This window comes from Capricornis sumatraensis, chromosome 15, assembly GCF_032405125.1.
Source record: "Capricornis sumatraensis isolate serow.1 chromosome 15, serow.2, whole genome shotgun sequence".
In the NCBI taxonomy this organism is placed as follows: Eukaryota; Metazoa; Chordata; class Mammalia; order Artiodactyla; family Bovidae; genus Capricornis; species Capricornis sumatraensis.
In genome coordinates, this window is record NC_091083.1 from 31,733,838 (window position 1) to 31,750,629 (window position 16,792).

A 16,792-nucleotide genomic window follows, 5' to 3' on the forward strand; every position below is an offset into this window, starting at 1 on the left:
TAATCTATAAACAAATATGGTGCCATGTTCAGTTTTGTTCACTCTCCCATCTCTAGAACTCAGCACAATATCTGCACAGAGCAGGTGTTCTTTAATTATTTGTTAGGTGAATGAGCAAACACCTGAATAAATAAATGAATGAATCTTCATTTAGTGAAGAAACAGGTAGAAATATGTCATACCCAGATTTATTGGTAAAGATAGGAATATATTTTAGAATATTGGATTTCTGCAGCTACTACTGCCCATCACCTTTCAAACGACTCTGCAGAAAGAGATGCCTTCAAATCAGGTGACACTTGAATAGGTGACCATCACTCCAGAACAAATGTTGATGACACAAATGCTGAGATCCTATGCCACAGGAGGCTAGTCACTAACTTCTCTGAGCCTCAGTGCAGTATCCTCATTTATAACGCACCCCTCCCCCACCGCACTGGCACTGAGAATCAAAAATAAGAGAATTCATTTGACAATACCCTATTGACTCTATGCATGTATGTTTTGCTTAAAGTTAAGAAGTTTGAAAATTGCCTCTCAATGGGATTTTCGAAAAGACTCTGGTTTGTGAAGAAGATGGCATTTCGAGGATATTAGACAAAGACTCACCATTTAGTTAAATAATCATTATTTCCAGGCAATGGCAGAGAAATTAGATCTCCCACAGTTTCCATCAGTCTCAGCCCTAAGACCTTTAAACAATCATACAATTTAACTAAAAAATTGGCTACTCTCCTTCTGTTGGGATGACTATTTCCAAAGCCCAACCTGAGTAGAAATTTAGAAGCCCTCATTATTCAAAGGTAATGTGATATTTGTCAAAAGAGAAACTTCTGAGTTGATTTCCACAATGCTTTCAAAGCAGATTAGCATCTGTTGGGAGGGACTGGCCCAAAGTGAGCATTGCTTGATGCAGTAACTGACAGCTAATTTTAAACCTTGAAGTAGTATTTTCTCACTGGAACCAAGGAAAGTGCTTTCAAGAAGGATGAAAATTTACTGCATGTCAGACTCAAAAATATTTTCTGAACAAAGTAAAAACTGAGATCCTACTTTGCAAATACATTGCTAGAAAATTCAAGAATGAGCTTTGCAGATTCATGAGGTTCTATTGCAAAGACGTGACTCCTATCAATATAAGAAAATGCAGTTGCAAAGGTGTGTGTGTAACATTCAAGCACATCAGCAGAAATGCATTCATATAACCCTTTACCAACGGGCATGAATAGCTGTAATGAGTGGCAGAAAAGGTTGATGTAAACAAATGCACAGACTTGACAAAAGGTAGAAAGAAATAGAACAAATTTGGTAATTGCTTTGCTTGGTGCAAACCTATTTTTTCCCCTTTAACTATAACATATGTTGTAGATCACTGGAGGAAAGGCTCAGCTCCACAGCATATGTAGGCACTAAATAATACAAAAAGCACAACCCCTGGAAAACATACATTGCCAGAACGAAATGATGAAAGAGGAACAGCAAAAATAGCAAATTGAGCATCAAAGCCTAGCTTTGCACATGTGGGAACGTTTCCTGGAATCATGGCATCATCCATTGGTCCCAGACTGGTTGTATTAGTTGCTTTAGAAGATACAAATAAATCATTGCAAACCCAATCCCCTTGTAGAGGAATTATTCATCATTAGAAGAATTTACCACTGACATCATTATAACTCATCATACAGACAGTTGATAAAAATGCAGTTTCAAAATAATTCCTATTTCTAGAACCTCTGAGTTTCAGAAGCACAATTTCTATTAAAAGAAAAATACACACACCATTTTCTGTGACTGTAAACTCCATCCCACGGTGATAAAGCAGTCTCCTCTGTCATTGACTTTTTTGTTTTTGCTTGTTTTTCTGGCAGTGTTTGTGGGAAATTCAGTACATACAGGTCAATGTAGGGCTGATTCTGTGGGCCATAGAGAGGCAGTGTCAGAGCACTGGGTTAGAACCTCTCAGTATAAATAAAAAAGGACTCTCCCCAAATTCCCAACACCTGCGTGTCACTCTGTCTCCTGGTCCATATTCTCTTCTAGAAGAAAGTGATGGGTGAGCCGCGGATGATTTTAAATATACATAAGAAACCATACTCCTTAGAGGAAGGTGGGAATGTACACTGGAACATTTTTCCACTCCTAGTTTCTCCCCTACAGCTTATATCCTAAAGTCAGGAAGAGCAGGTAAATTTCCTCTTTGGACTTCGTTCAGCAGCCTCAAAAAATAAAAAACAGAAACAAAGCTAACAACTCTCATGAAGGGTGCCGTTTCTGCAAATAGACCAAAAATGAAGAAATAGAAAAAATGAATGACATCCAACTAAAAAAATAAACTAAAACAGACTCCCATATGCCATGCATATGTGCTCTTCATCTTTGGAGCCAGAAGCAATTTATGGCACAGCAATAATTTAGGTTACTGGTCTTATTTACCTTATTTCTCCTGTAATTCATACTCATGATAAGCGGTCGGGCAGGAGGGAAAAAGGTGGCTTCATCATGATGTTAATGAAGCTTAAACTTCAGGGCCTGTCACTTCTTGGGATCTCTTCTAGGGCTCTAGGATGATTGCTGGTAATATGTGTACACAGTCACAGTTGCATAATGGAGCTACTGTAATTGCAATCAGTTGTGTCTACTGTCTATTTCTGCACTGACCTTCCCTCTGCTAAACTTCCCTTCTTGATCACGTAGCATTGGAATGGCCATGGACACTTTCTGGAGCTCAGCTCAGGGGCAGTTGAGTTGCGATACATGTAGTTTGGGTTAAAAGAATACATGTTTGAAGTTCACGGTCATTTCCATTTATCTATGAAAAGATGGGACTACCTGGTGGCTAAGATGGAAAGGACTCTGCCTGGGTTCGATCCCAGGGTTGGGAAGATCCTCTGGAGGTGGGCATGGCAATCCACTCCAGTATTCTTGCCTGGAAGAATCCCCATGGACAGAGGAGCCTGGAAGGCTATAATTCATGAGGTCGCAAAAAATTGGACACAACTGAACGACTGAGCACACATGAAAAGATGGAAATGGATGATGCCATTGAAGGATCAGCTTTCAGTCATATTCTTCACCCCTAAGCGTTGACTTAACCTGTATTATCCACAAAGGTGCAGGGCCTGGGGTCTTATCCAGATATTACTACATCTTACAGCACCTGGTTATGGAACTATGTGGCCTTCACATAGGAGAAATCAGACTTAAAATGCAGGGAGCCAGATTTCAGCAACATGATTATCATGATCAAGATTATCATACTAAGTGAAGGAATCCAGACAGGGAAAGACAAATGTCATATGATACTGCTTACATGTGGAATCTTAAAAAAGGATACAAATGCACTTATTTACAAAACAGAAATAGACTCACAGCCACAGAAAATAAACATCTGCTTACTATCTGACAGTGGAATGAGCTTCTTTCAGCTCAGAGGCTCTTCAGCACGAGCGCACAATAAATACCTAGAAACCTTAAAAAACATACATACATAGGCTCTAGATCAATTAAACAAAGATTCTCTGGGAGTCAGACCTGGGCATGGGTGGCTTTAAAAGCTCCCTGACAGAATCAAAAGTCCAACCAGGGAATAATAGCCATCACTTCAGGCAATGGAGAAACTGTCAACCATGAAAGCTTTGCTGCGAAATAATAGAAAAAAAAGTTATCTATATATAGGTCTCTGTCTTCCATTTCTGGCACAGAGCTCCTTAAACTCCTGTAATTTTTCCTTACAGAGAAGAGCACTGGGAGCATTTTCTGTTCTTATATTTGGACTTCAACCCTGGTTCCTGACACAGAGCTCTTAAACCCCTTAGAATTCCTGAGTGATAGGAATGTCTTTTGTTTTTACGAGGTGACTCTGTTGGGCTCTTGGATGGCTTCAGAATGGGGACTTGTCACCAGAAAGATCAAGCCATGATTGGAAGCTTAAAACTTTCATCTCCATCCTCATCCTCCAGGAATGAGAGAGGGGCTGAAGACTGAGTTAATGATTGAGCATGCCTACATGATGAAGCATCCATAAAATTTCAAACATATGGGGTTCAAAAAGCTTCTGGGTTGGTAAACATATCCATGTGCTGGGATAATATGCATCTCAGTTCCACAGGGCTAGGAACTCCTGCACTTGGACCTTCCCAGACCTTGCCCTATGAATCTCTCCATCTGGCTATTCGTCTATGTCCTTTCTCATTTCCTCTGCTGCTGCTGCTGCTGCTAAGTTGCCTCAGTCATGTCCAGCTCTGTGCAACCCCATGGATGGCAGCCCACCAGGCTCCCCTGTCCCTGGGATTCTCCAGGCAATAACACTGGAGTGGGTTGCCATTTCCTTCTCCAATGCATGAAAGTGAAGTCGCTCAGTCATGTCCGACTCCTAGCGACCCCATGGACTGTAGCCTATCAGGCTCCTCCGTCCATGGGATTTGCCAGGCAAGAGTACTGGAGTGGGTTGCCATTGCCTTCTCCGCTCATTTCCTCTATCATGTAATAAACTGGTAAATGTGTTTTCCTGGGTTCTGTGAGCTCTTCTAGCAAATGACCTAATCCAAGGAGGGGATCATGGGAACCTCCAATTTGTAGACAAGTCAGCCAGAAGTTGTGGGTAAACTGGGGATATGTGATTGGTGTCTGAAGAGTAGGGCAGTTCTCAACCTGAGCCCTTAACCTGAGCTTGTGCTCCCTCTAAGGCAGTTAGTGTCAGAATTGCTTGGTGTGGAAAATCTACCCACACCAAAACCATTGTGAGTGTGATAGCAGCATGAGAGTAAAGGAAAACAGAGTTTTCCCTAGACAATTGCCTAAACAAAACACATAAAAATGGCCATTTATCACCTTACCACTAGGAAGTAAAGGCATTCTGGATGAATGTTTCCCAAGATAAAAACCAATAATAATACAGAATATTAACAAATAATCATTGTTCATTGTTTTGCATTGGTGTTCAGTCGCTAAGTCATGTTCAACTCTTTGTGACCCCATGGAGTGCAGTATTCTAGGCTTACCTGTCCTTTACTATTACTAAAGGCACTCTATTCTTGATGAATTTTTCCCCAAGATAAAAAAACAGTAAGGATACAGCATATTTTAAAAAATGATAATGAAAAACTAAAAATAGAACTGCCATATAATCCAGCAATTCTACTCCTGGGTATATAGTGGAGGAAAATGAAAACACTAATGTGAAAAGATACATGCACCCTAACGTTCACAGCAGCACTATTTGCAATAGCCAAGACATGGAAGCAACCTATCATCAAAAAAGAAAACAAATAACAAACGTTGGTGAGGAACTGGAGCAAAAGAAACCCTTGTAGATTGTTTGTGAGAGTGTGAATTAGTGCAGCCACTGAGGAAAACAGTACGGAGGCTTCTCAGAAAACTAAAAATAGAACTACCATATGACCCAGCAATCCTACTCCTGGGTATACATCTGAAAAAAAAACACAATAATTTGAAAAGATACACGTACCCTAATATTCATAGCAACATGATTTACAATTGCTAAGATATGGAAGCAATATAAGTGTCCATCAACAGATGAGTGGATAAAGATGTGGTATGTATGTGTATACACACACACACACACACACACACACACAATGGAATACTACTCAGTAATACAAAAGAATGAAATTCTGCTTTTTGCAACAATATGAATGGATCTAGAGGATAGTATGTTTAGTAAAATAAGTCACACAGAGAAAGACAAATACTGTACGATATCACTTTATATGTGGAATCTAAAAAATAACACAAATACAAGAAAACAGAAATAGAATCACAGATACAGAGAAGAGACTAGTGGTTATCAGTGGGGAGAGGGAAGGGGGCAGGAGCAAGAAAGGAGGAAAGGATTCAGAGGTACAAATTATTATGTATAAAATAGATCAACAGGGATATATTGTATAGAACAGGGAAATATTGGATTATTTTGCAATAATTTTAAATGGACTATAATCAATAATCCATAATAATATTGTCATTGTGTTGTACACTTGAAACTAACATAATACTGTAAATCAACTATACTTCAATAAAAAAACAATAATTTCCACTGTATATACTTCAGCAGTTGCAGCACACTTTCACAAATATGTCTTCTTTTACCCTTACACTTTTTTAAAAAAAATTAATTTCTTTTAATTGGAGGCTAATTACTTAACAGTATTTTAGTGGTTTTTGTCATACATTGACATGAATCAGCCATGGGTGTACATGTCTTTCCCATCCTGAACCCCCCTCCCATCTCCCTTCCTACCCTTACACTTTAGCTAAGCTATATTCTATAATGGAGAAGTCACAGGCTAGGAGAGAAAAAAAGACTGTTCAATAAGTCTTCCCTGAGCAAAATTAGTTACTCTCCACTCTTCCTTTGAAAACTCTATTTATTTTTTGACTCTTCCTCAGGAGGCTGTGAGCTTCTGAAGACAGGCAGGTATTTTGCTTTGCATGTCCATTTAAACCAAACCTGCTTGCCAGTGTGAATGGGCCTGGGAATAGGTGAAGGTGCCCAGGAGATGGTAGGTCTCATTTGGGATTCCTTCAGTCCACCCCCATTCCTTCAGTTCCAATCCCCAAAAAAAGGCAATGCCAAAGAATGTTCAAACTACTGCACAATTGCATTCATCTCACATGCCAGCAAAGTAATGCTCAAAATTCTCCAAGCCAGGCTTCAACAGAAAGTGAACTGTGAACTTCCAGATATTCAAGCTGGATTTAGAAAAGGCAGAGGAGCCAGAGATCAAATTGCCAACATCCACTGGATCATCGAAAAAGCAAGAGAGTTCCAAAAAAATATCTACTTCTGCTTTATTGACTACACCAAAGCTTTTGACTATGTGGATCATAACAAACTGTGGAAAATTCTGAAAGAGATGGGAATACCAGACCACCTGACCTGCCTCTTGAGAAATTTGTATACAGGTCAAGAAGCAACAGTAAGAACTGGACATGGAACAACAGACTGGTTCCAAATAGGGAAAGGAGTACGTCAAAGCTGTATATTGTACTCTGCTTCTTTAACTTGTATGCAGAGTACATCATGAGAAATGCTGGGCTGGATGAAGCACAAGCTGGAATCTAGACCATGGGGAGAAATATCAATAAACTCAGATACGCAGATGACACCACCCTAATGGCAGAAAGTGATGAAGAACTAAAGAGCCTCTTGATGAAAGTGAAAGAGGAGAGTGAAAAAGTTGGCTTCAAACTCAATATTCAGAAAACTAAGATCATGGCATCCAGTCCCATCACTTCATGGCATATAGAAGGGGAAAAAATGGAATCAGTGAGAAACTTTATTTTGGGGGGCTCCAAAATCACTGCAGATGGTGATTGCAGCCATGAAATTAAAAGACACTTGCTCCTTGGAATAAAAGCTATGACCAACCTAGACAGCATATTAAAAAGCAGAAACATTACTTTGCTGACGAAAGTCCATCTAGTCAAGTCTATGGTTTTTCCAGCAGTCATGTATAGATGTGAGAGTTGGACTATAAAGAAAGCTGAGCACCAAAGAATTGATGCTTCTGAACCGTGGTATTGGAGAAGACTCTTGAGAGTCCCTTGGACTGCAAGAAGATGCAACCAGTCCCTCCTAAAGGAGATCAGTCCTGTGTGTTCATTGGAAGGACTGATGTTGAAGCTGAAACTCCAATACTTTGGCCACCTGATGCAGAAAGCTGACTTATTGGAAAAGACCCTGATGCTGGGAGGGATTGGGGACAGGTGGGGAAGGGGACAACAGAGGATGAGATGGTTGGATGGCATCACCGACTCAATGGACATGAGTTTGAGCAAGCTCTGGGAGTTGGTGAAGGACAGGGAAGCCTGGCGTGCTATAGTCCATGGGGTTGCAAAGAGTCAGACACGACTGAGTGATGGAGCTGAACAGTCCACTCGGGTCCAGTGCAGCTGTCTTTTGCTCTCAGCTATGCTTTCTTTTCCAAGACCCCTAGCCTGGCTCTGCATACAGCTCACTGGTCAACATGGCCTCTTAGGTCAGTGAACTCATTTAGACCTGCTGCCCTTGCTTTCCCCACCACAAATGCCTTTCAAAGCCACCTGTGGGAATTACCTGTTGGCTGAAGACAGGCTGTGTGGGTCATAGGCAGCTGACCTCTAAGCTGACCATTTTGGCTTGGCTGGCCAGTCTGGCATGGCCAGAGACAAATCATGGACAACCATGAGGTGTGATTAGCTTTTGAGTCCCAATTGCCTCCCAAGGGCCAAGTAGTAAGTGTCTGATGAATTGAGTTGAAGTTGTAGCAGGAGGAAAGTGTCTTCCAGGTCTGACGGCCAATAATTCCATGTTCTCTCCAGTACACTTATAACATGAAGGAAAGTCTTTAAAAAGCCCACCGACATGGGGCTAGTGCACCCTGCTCCCTTGATTTAGAATCCTGATTTGTATATAACTTAATGAAACATAAAGCAAGGAAAACAGGAGAGAAAAGGATGTGGAAGAGGGACTTCCTTGGAGATCCAGTGGCTGGCATGCTTCCACTGCAGGGGCATGGTTTTGATTGGTTGGGGAACCAAGATCCCACCTGCCCCACAGTGCAGCCAAGAAATAATAAAAATTATAATAAAAAAGAAAAGGGGAAACAGAGGTAAGAAGCCAAGACTCCCAAATTCATTTGTAATTAGCAACAAATAAGACAGACTCATCTTGTTTAAGGAATTAGTCTCAACACCAAGCTGTTGAGATTTGACTCTAAAACCAAGGTTTTAAAGAAATCCTCAAATGGACAAACCAGCCACATTAGTTACTGTTTGTATCTCCTATCTGGGTGATTTTTTTCCCCCAGATGTCTTTCAGAATCAAAATTTGTCATGGGAAACATTACAAAGACTTTTCAGATTCTTGTCAAATTTCGGAAGACTTCTTTCAAGTTTCTTTTATATATGATCTATTACAGACATATCCTTATTTGCTGTTTGCAGCAAAACTATAGGCATATGCCTCTCAAACACAAGAATTCTGGGGAAAAAAATCCTCATTTTTAGAAATGACTTGAATGGTCTTCATCCCGTCTGCCAACAGGCAGATGAAGTAGGAGGAAGGGGTTCCGGGAGGGCTGTGTCTGTCTGTGAAACCAACCCAGGGTACCTGGGCTCATCTTCCAAGAAGCTGTTCATTCAGTGCAAGTACGGACAGTCCACCGGGAGGGCTGGGGGGAAGGTGGCTACAGGGGCCTCTGTTTAGCCACTATGGTACATTAAGAGATTATATGCAGCCAAATTATGCTTAAGAATACAAAGGCCAGCTGTGCCTGCTTGCTTCCAAGCAGTGTGGGAAGCAGAGAGGGGGCCAACACCTCTCAAGCTAACTTAGTGAAAGAGCACTACAAGGAAACATTAACTGAAGCCAAGCTAGTGACACCTGCCTCCAAGAAGCAGGCAGGGACAGAGTTGGCCCTTTACTCATTTGCCTTCATCTCCCCCAGCCCTCTCAGTTGGTCTGGATCCTTCTTCTCAGGCTGGGCTGGGCTATCAGGACTGAAGCCCCACGGTCAGCAGGGACCTGGCTTCATGCCACCAGTCCGGATGGATGGGTGGGAAAGCAGACCCTATCCCTTTTTAAGAGCCCTATGTCTCCAGCCAGTGGGCTTAGAAGGGCTGCCCAGCTGCAGAAAACTTTCCCCATTTCTCACATTTGTGTGGGAATGTCTGAGAAGGGAGGCTACCAAATGGGAGGGAGGTGAAATGGGGAAGAGGGGGACTCAATACTGCTGCTCAGTGCTCATCCCTCCTCAACTCCTGTCCTGCCAGCCAACACCCCGTATCGCCACCCCTATACACACACACACACTCTTTGAGAAAATAGCATCTCTTGTGAGAGGAGCATGAACTTGTGGGGAGGGCATCCTCATCTTTGTAGCCAGAAAAACTTGGGTGCAAATCCCAGAGCTCTATCATTTATCAGCTGGGTAACACTGAACACCTTATATCCCTTCCTGAGTTTTAATAACCTTATCTCCAAAAGATGCCACAAACACCCATTTTTATCAGGTTGTCTGGAAAACTGAATTAGATCCTGCTTATAGCGCACTTCTCCCATTGCCTGGCACCAGGAAGATGATGCCAGATGAAGGTGGACTCCTCCCCTTATTACACATGATGCAGAAATGACAAGAGCTGATGTTCCTTTCCCACCATTCCCCACGAATTTCTCATGCTACAAAGAAACAGAAGAGGAGTTTCTGGTCCCACCTGGTAGACAGCCCTGGAGATGCACCATGGTTTCAGCATCAGTTGCAGGACCCGCACGTTTCCGCCTTGGCACGTCCTCAGAGCCCGGCAAGTCAGGCCCCACACCAGCCGGTCCCAGGCACTCAGCAGGTCCTCAGAGTCCAGCAGTCCTGCAGCCATGCCAGCCAAGGCCCCGCCTCTGCCCTTCTGGTCCCAGGCCCCATATGCAGGGCTGTGTTCTTTTCCTGACGCCAAGTTCAAATGTCACTGAGATGTCATCAGACCAGGAAAAATGCAGGCCAAATAACTCTGCCTCCACTGGGGCCTCTGTCCTACCCCCTGCCCTGCCTCCCCAGCACCCTCACTAGGCTTCAGAGACTCTTTCTGCACAAGGACGAGCTAACAGCTCCTAAATGAGAATGTTTTCTCCCTGTCTCCTGAAAGTCTCCCAGGACAAGGTAGAAACGAGCCTCCCCTGCAGATAATAGCACTCGGTGGACCTCAGAGGACACCCAGCTGACTTTCAGGGCAGATCAGAACAGAATTTTAGAAAGAACGTGGACCCAGAGTCGTCACTGTGTGCTCATGGTTCCGGGATTCCATCCAGGGTGAGAAGCAAAAGGGATGGATTTTCAGCCTCCCGCCAACATTCCCAAGGCATTCCGTCCAGACTCTTAACTCTTTAAAACTTCCAGAACCAGAGTTTCTTCATGACAAAGCCAAAAGGCCATTTTTTTTTTTTTTTTCCAAATCAACACTGGAAAAACTGCTATATCTGTCGACAATTTGTAAATACCCAGGCATTTACTTTGGAAATCTCCCAAGTTTAGGTTAGGAAGAGAAGGGCAGTAAGAAAGCTTATCTGCTAGATGTAATATCCACATCTGAGATTTTAGAGGAGAGGGGATAAGGGGGATAAAGGTGGCCTATCTGCTTTTCCCCATGATGGGTCATTTTCTATAAATGCTCTGTGACTTTATCATGTTTTAAATAAATCCTGTGGTGACCTTAACTCAAGGAAGGGCATCCAGTTAAATAAGATAAAGCTCTTTGAGATGTCAATCAAATTATTTTGAGTTTTGATTTTTTTGTGATTATTATTTTGATTATTTTAAACCATGTTTCAGAAGGGCATCTGCGTCTAGTTCAATAGCTTACTGACCAAAAGACAAGATTTCAAAGTGAGAAGGGGAGGGAGGATTAGCTCATAACACAACCTGTACAGTTAAGGAAACAGCATGTTTAGGCTTAACATCATTTTGAGTGTTTGGTAGTCACTGAGGCATATTTGCCTTCTGCACATCCTTTATGTTGATTGATTATCTTGTCTCTTCAACTGGAACCTTTACTATCATCAGAAAAGTAGTAGAACATAACCCATGGAACTCATAACTCACTACCTCCTGGAGTGTCCTGATGCAAGACGTAACTGAGTTTGAATTCGGCCCTGCCACTTACTGTGTGACCTCAGACACATTGACTTCTCTGGTTTATTGTGTTGGCCAAAAAATTCACTCAGTTTTCTCATAACATGTTATGGAAAATATCTGAACAAACTTTTTGGCCAACCCTAGTAGTTCTTTATCTGTCAGGTGGAAAGCGTACCAACCTCACAGGGCTGTTGTGAGGATTAAGTCAGGGGATATACTTAAAGCGGATAACACAGGGTGTGGCATGTACCTGATTTTAATTTTGGGGAGTGTTTCCCATAATCAAGTAATTCTAGGATACTATCCACCACTGATAATATAAAACTCTTGAGATCATTTCCAGATCTGTGTTTCTTTGATAATATAAAACTCTTGAGATCATTTCCAGATCTGTGTTTCTTTGAATCACCTTTTTGGAATCCCTTTCGCTATGGATCCATGCACTCATTCATTTAATGAATATGTGAAGATCACTTTCACCGACAATCTTCTTGGATGATTTTTATCATTTTCCCGTGGGTCATGGCTCCAGGGAAAAACTGCATGATTTTATTCCTGTATATTATTTCTTTATTTTCACACACCCCAAAATAAAAGGTGGTGGTGGTGGGGTTACAAAGGAATCCTGTCTTTCTACAAAGACATCAGCAGAGAAAGTTTCACTTTCAAGTAAAAGAAAGAAAGAAAGAAGGAACAAAGGAAGGAAGAAAGAAAAAAAGAGAGAAAGAGCTAAGTTAATTTTTAAAAAGTAGTATATGGAAAGTGACTGCTCCGTTACCATTAGCTAACTGCTTTGGTATTTTCAAAAAGAAACAAAGGCAAGCGATATCATAGTTAGCTGTTGTCTATGTCCCCAAGCTCATACATCTCCATGGGGATTTTGGCCGTGAACCAGGCTCTTATCAGAGCATGTAATTATGGAAAGGATAGGGACCAGTTTAAAGGTTCTGTTTTATACTATTGTTAAATAACGTGATTAAAACATTTCTTTATAGTTAAATATATATTTAGCTTATAGTCTGGGAATCTTTGAAGTCTAAGGGTAACCTAATAAGCTTTTTAAAAACATGCCTGAATATAAACATATTAATCCCTGAGAACAGCAGGGCCTAATCACACTGCCCTGAAGTCTTTGGTGCACACAGGGACAGGGCTGTCCTCTGCAGGGACTGGCTCAAGAGCCTGCAGCTTGAGCCTGGTCGTGCCAGCGGATGACTTTGAACCTGGGGAGGCACAGGTGGCAGAGACAGCTCATGCCCTAGTGCTGGTGGAGGATGCTACCTGGTTTCAGTGGTCCCGTCTTTTCAAGCATATCTGATTCTGTCCTAGACTTTCAGTCATTAATTCAAACTTTCACAGGGCAGCTTCCCTGATGGCATCTGAGAATGTGCATGCAAACACCACTAGCATCAAAGATTATGCCGTGTGTCTTTAAAGGGATTTATGATGCTCAGAGCAGTTAGATATAAATGTGTGTGTCTCTGTGTGTGTGTTTGTCTCTGTGTGTTTGTGTGTCTTTGTACCCTCATATTACAGAGGAGGAAATCAGAAAGACCTGTCCAGGCCACATGGATATTGTGCAGATGTTGGGACACGGCCCCAGGGCTCACCAAGCCAACAAATGACCTAGATTTGTCTTGCTACTCCCAAATCCCTTTAATCACTTCCTTTATTCTTTTTTTGAAAATGATAGAAAACTAGTTTGCTAGGTGGTTTATCCCTTAGACATTTGATCACCAAGCCTCAGGAATAATGAAGTGGTGAACTGCTGGGTGTCGAAATGGAGAGCAGCACCATGAGATGCTGGGAAGACATAGTCAAGATCCACCCTGCATCACCCCTCCTTTCATGAACTTCTTTGCTAATGTTTGGGGTAAAGAGTCCAAGTCTTGAGTTAGTTGGCAGAACTGCATCAGTTGCTGTGTGTTTGCCTGCTGTCTGCCCTGGGGGAACATCACTGATAAAACTGGTGTCTTAGTCCTATGGTTCCACCTTTAGGAAGGGAACTGACTCCAGGGGGAGGCAAGCCTGGTGAAGCCAGGAGTTCCTGCATAGAGCAAAGGCAGGAAGAGGTGGGCAGGACCTCCCAGGGAGTGTGGGGCCGAGAGCAGGGCTCTGCCTGGATCCCCTCCCCCATCTGCTCCACCCTTGCTCCAGTTCTCTCCATCTCCATGCCTTTGGGTATTCCATCTCTGCTCCTAGACTCTCCTCACTATTTTTGTAAAGACAGAGGGATTTTTCTTTTTTAAAGCAATAATTGTCTTTGCCTGACTCAAGGGATGTTTTCAGACATAATTACTACTTTGAAAAGAATTTGGAAAAACTCAAGTTGGAAGTAATGCCTAGCGTCATTATGAACAAAATTTGCAAATATACAGAGACACAGGAAATGGCACACAAGAGGAGAAGTCTATTTATAGCAACCAAAGAAATATGTTCAGAAATGCAATCTAATTAACCCATCCTAATTACCCACTGATTATTTAGTGACATCTATTTTAGAAGATGTCAGCCAGAAGATTGACTGGCTATACTCTATGTTAGGTTAAATTCAGCTACCAGAAGGCACAAATAGCCATTTTTAAAAGATTCTCTTAGATGAGTTATGTTATGCTTTGCTGGTAGAACTGGAGGGGAAAGGTTAGTTTCTCCAGCATCAAGGCCCAGTCTGGTTGAGATCCAATGCCATGACATTTCAGCCAGAATTAACACCTTATTGAAGCCACATCTGCTTTTTTGGAGGAACTAACGAGGATCAACAGGCAACTTATTCCTAAGTGAGCCTGAGAAGATGAGAGCAAACAAAGGGATCCACAAGAGTGAGGCAAAAAGCAGGGATGTGTTCAGAAACACCCATCAACCACATCTTCAGGTTTTGTAGAGAGCAGATGTCTATGGGGTTTTGTGTACAGTTAATATTTCTGTGTCACAGACCTTATCAGCCCTTAGCACTAATTCTTATTTTTATTCTCTATTCCCCACACTCCCTCCCACCCCGGGTTCCAACACAGGATCAAACAGGCTGAAATCTATTGCACATTTAGTTCTTTCCACCAATAGAATGCTTTTGTTTTTAAATCTTCACGTGTAACCAAAATGCAAGTCTGGGTAGAACTGGAAGCTTCATTCTTTACATGAAATTGGCCCATCATTCTTTGTCTTTTGGACTCTGTGGGAGAGGGCGAGGGTGGGATGATTTGGGAGAATGGCACTGAAACATGTATAATATCATATGTGAAATGAATCGCCAGTCCAGGTTCTATGTATGATACAGGATGCTCTGGGCTGGTGCACTGGGATGACCCAGAGGGATGGTATGGGGAGGGAGGTGGGAGGGGGGTTCAGGATGGGGAAACACGTGTGCGCCCGTGGTGGATTCATGTTGATGTATGGCAAAACCAATATAATATTGTAAAGTAATTAGCCTCCAATTAAAATAAAGAAATTTATATTAAAAAATAAATTAAGCTAAATAAATAAATAAATATCTCAGAGAAATTGCTGATTCAGTTCAGACTACCACAATAAAGTGAATATCACAATAGAGAGAGTCACACAAAATTTTTGGTTTCCCAGTGCATATAAGAGCTATGTTTGTACTACGCTGTAGTCTATTAAGTGTGTAATAGCATTATGTTTAGAAAATAGTATATATACTGTAATAGAAAGAATATTTTATTGCTAAAAATGCTGCTGCTGCTAAGTCGCTTCAGTTGTGTCTGACTCTGTGCGATCCCGTAGACGGCAGCCTACCAGGCTCCCCCATCCCTGGGATTCTCCAGGCAAGAACACTGGAGTGGGTTGCCATTTCCTTCTCCAATGCATGAAAATGAAAAGTGAAAGTGAAGTTGCTCACTCGTGTCCAACTCTTTGCGACCCCATGGACTGCAGCCTACCAGGCTCCTCTGTCCATGGGATTTTCCAGGCAAGAGTACTGGAGTGGGGTGCCATTGCCTTCTCTGCTAAAAATGCTAACCATCATTTAAGCCTCCAGCAAGAGATATAATCTTTCTGCAAGAGTAACATCTAAGATCACAGATCACCATAACAAATATAGCAAAAATGAAAAAGTTTGAATTATTGCAAGAATTACTGAAATGTGACCAGAGACACAAAATAAGCAAATGTCTGAAAAGTGGTGGTGATAGACTTGCCTGACACTGGGTTGCCACAGAACTCCCATTTGTAACAACCAAAATACCCACAAAGCACAAGAAGTGCAACAAAATGTGAAGTGTGACAAAATGTGTTATGACCACAGCTCTTTCTTAACTAGCAGTTTAAAAAAGAAATTTAAAACTTTTAATAGAGATTGTTCATTTTAATGGAAATTATGACTGAATTTCATCAAGTGATTGGTGTGTCCTTTTGGATTTGAGTAAATATTACATTTAACTGGATTATATGTATCACTATTTTGAGACAAAATTATCTATGGTATGTCCCAAAAAGCATATGCTTGTTAAGTGCACATTGATATAATAATTTTTTTCACCTTTTAAAAAAAAGAACCCTTGATTGAGATATATCTTACATACCATTACACTTCACTCATCTACAGTATACCGTTCAACGGATTTTAGTATATTCACTGGGTTCTATAATCATCACCACGATCTAATTTGAGAACATTTTCATCACCCCAAAATGAAACCACATACCCATCAGCTGGTACCACCACTTCCCATCTTTCTCCCTCCTTCCCCCAGCCACCTGCAACCACTAATCTACTCTCAGTCTCTATAGCTTTGCCTGTTCTGGACATTTTACGTAAGTATGATCTCTGTGCCTGCCTTCTTTGACTGAGCATGTTTTCAAGGTTCATTCCTGTTGTAGCAGGTATCAGCACTTCACTTCTTTCTCTTACTGGATAAAATTCCATTGTATAGAGATAACAATTTTGTTAATCCATTAATCCACTGGTGGGCAGTTGGATTGTTTACACTTTAGGGCTATTATAAATAATGTTGTTATGGACATTCATGTACAGGTTTTTGTGTGGATGTACATTTTGCAAAAAAGCAAAATGGCTGTCTGAAGAGGCCTTATAAATAGCTGTGAAAAGAAGGGAAGCGAAAAGCAAAGAGAAAAGGAAAGATATACCCATTTGAATGCAGAGTTCCAAAGAATAGCAAGGAGACGTAAGAAAGACTTCCTCAGCGATCAATGCA

The 16,792-nt window shown here is 41.6% G+C and overlaps 1 protein-coding gene across 3 annotated transcripts in view; it reads right to left on the minus strand.

Moving 5' to 3' along the window:
- FRMD4A (FERM domain containing 4A) overlaps positions 1-16,792 on the minus strand; it is a 367,797-nt gene that overhangs the window by 314,927 nt on the left and 36,078 nt on the right. For 2 of the 3 annotated variants that reach the window (XM_068987913.1, XM_068987914.1), the window contains exon 1: positions 10,213-10,371. The exons of the other annotated variant lie outside the window; for it this stretch is intronic. In XM_068987913.1, coding sequence (XP_068844014.1) covers positions 10,213-10,371 — 159 coding nt within the window. Of the gene's footprint in view, positions 1-10,212; positions 10,372-16,792 lie in introns of those variants that run through there. 3 annotated transcript variants of the gene reach the window in all.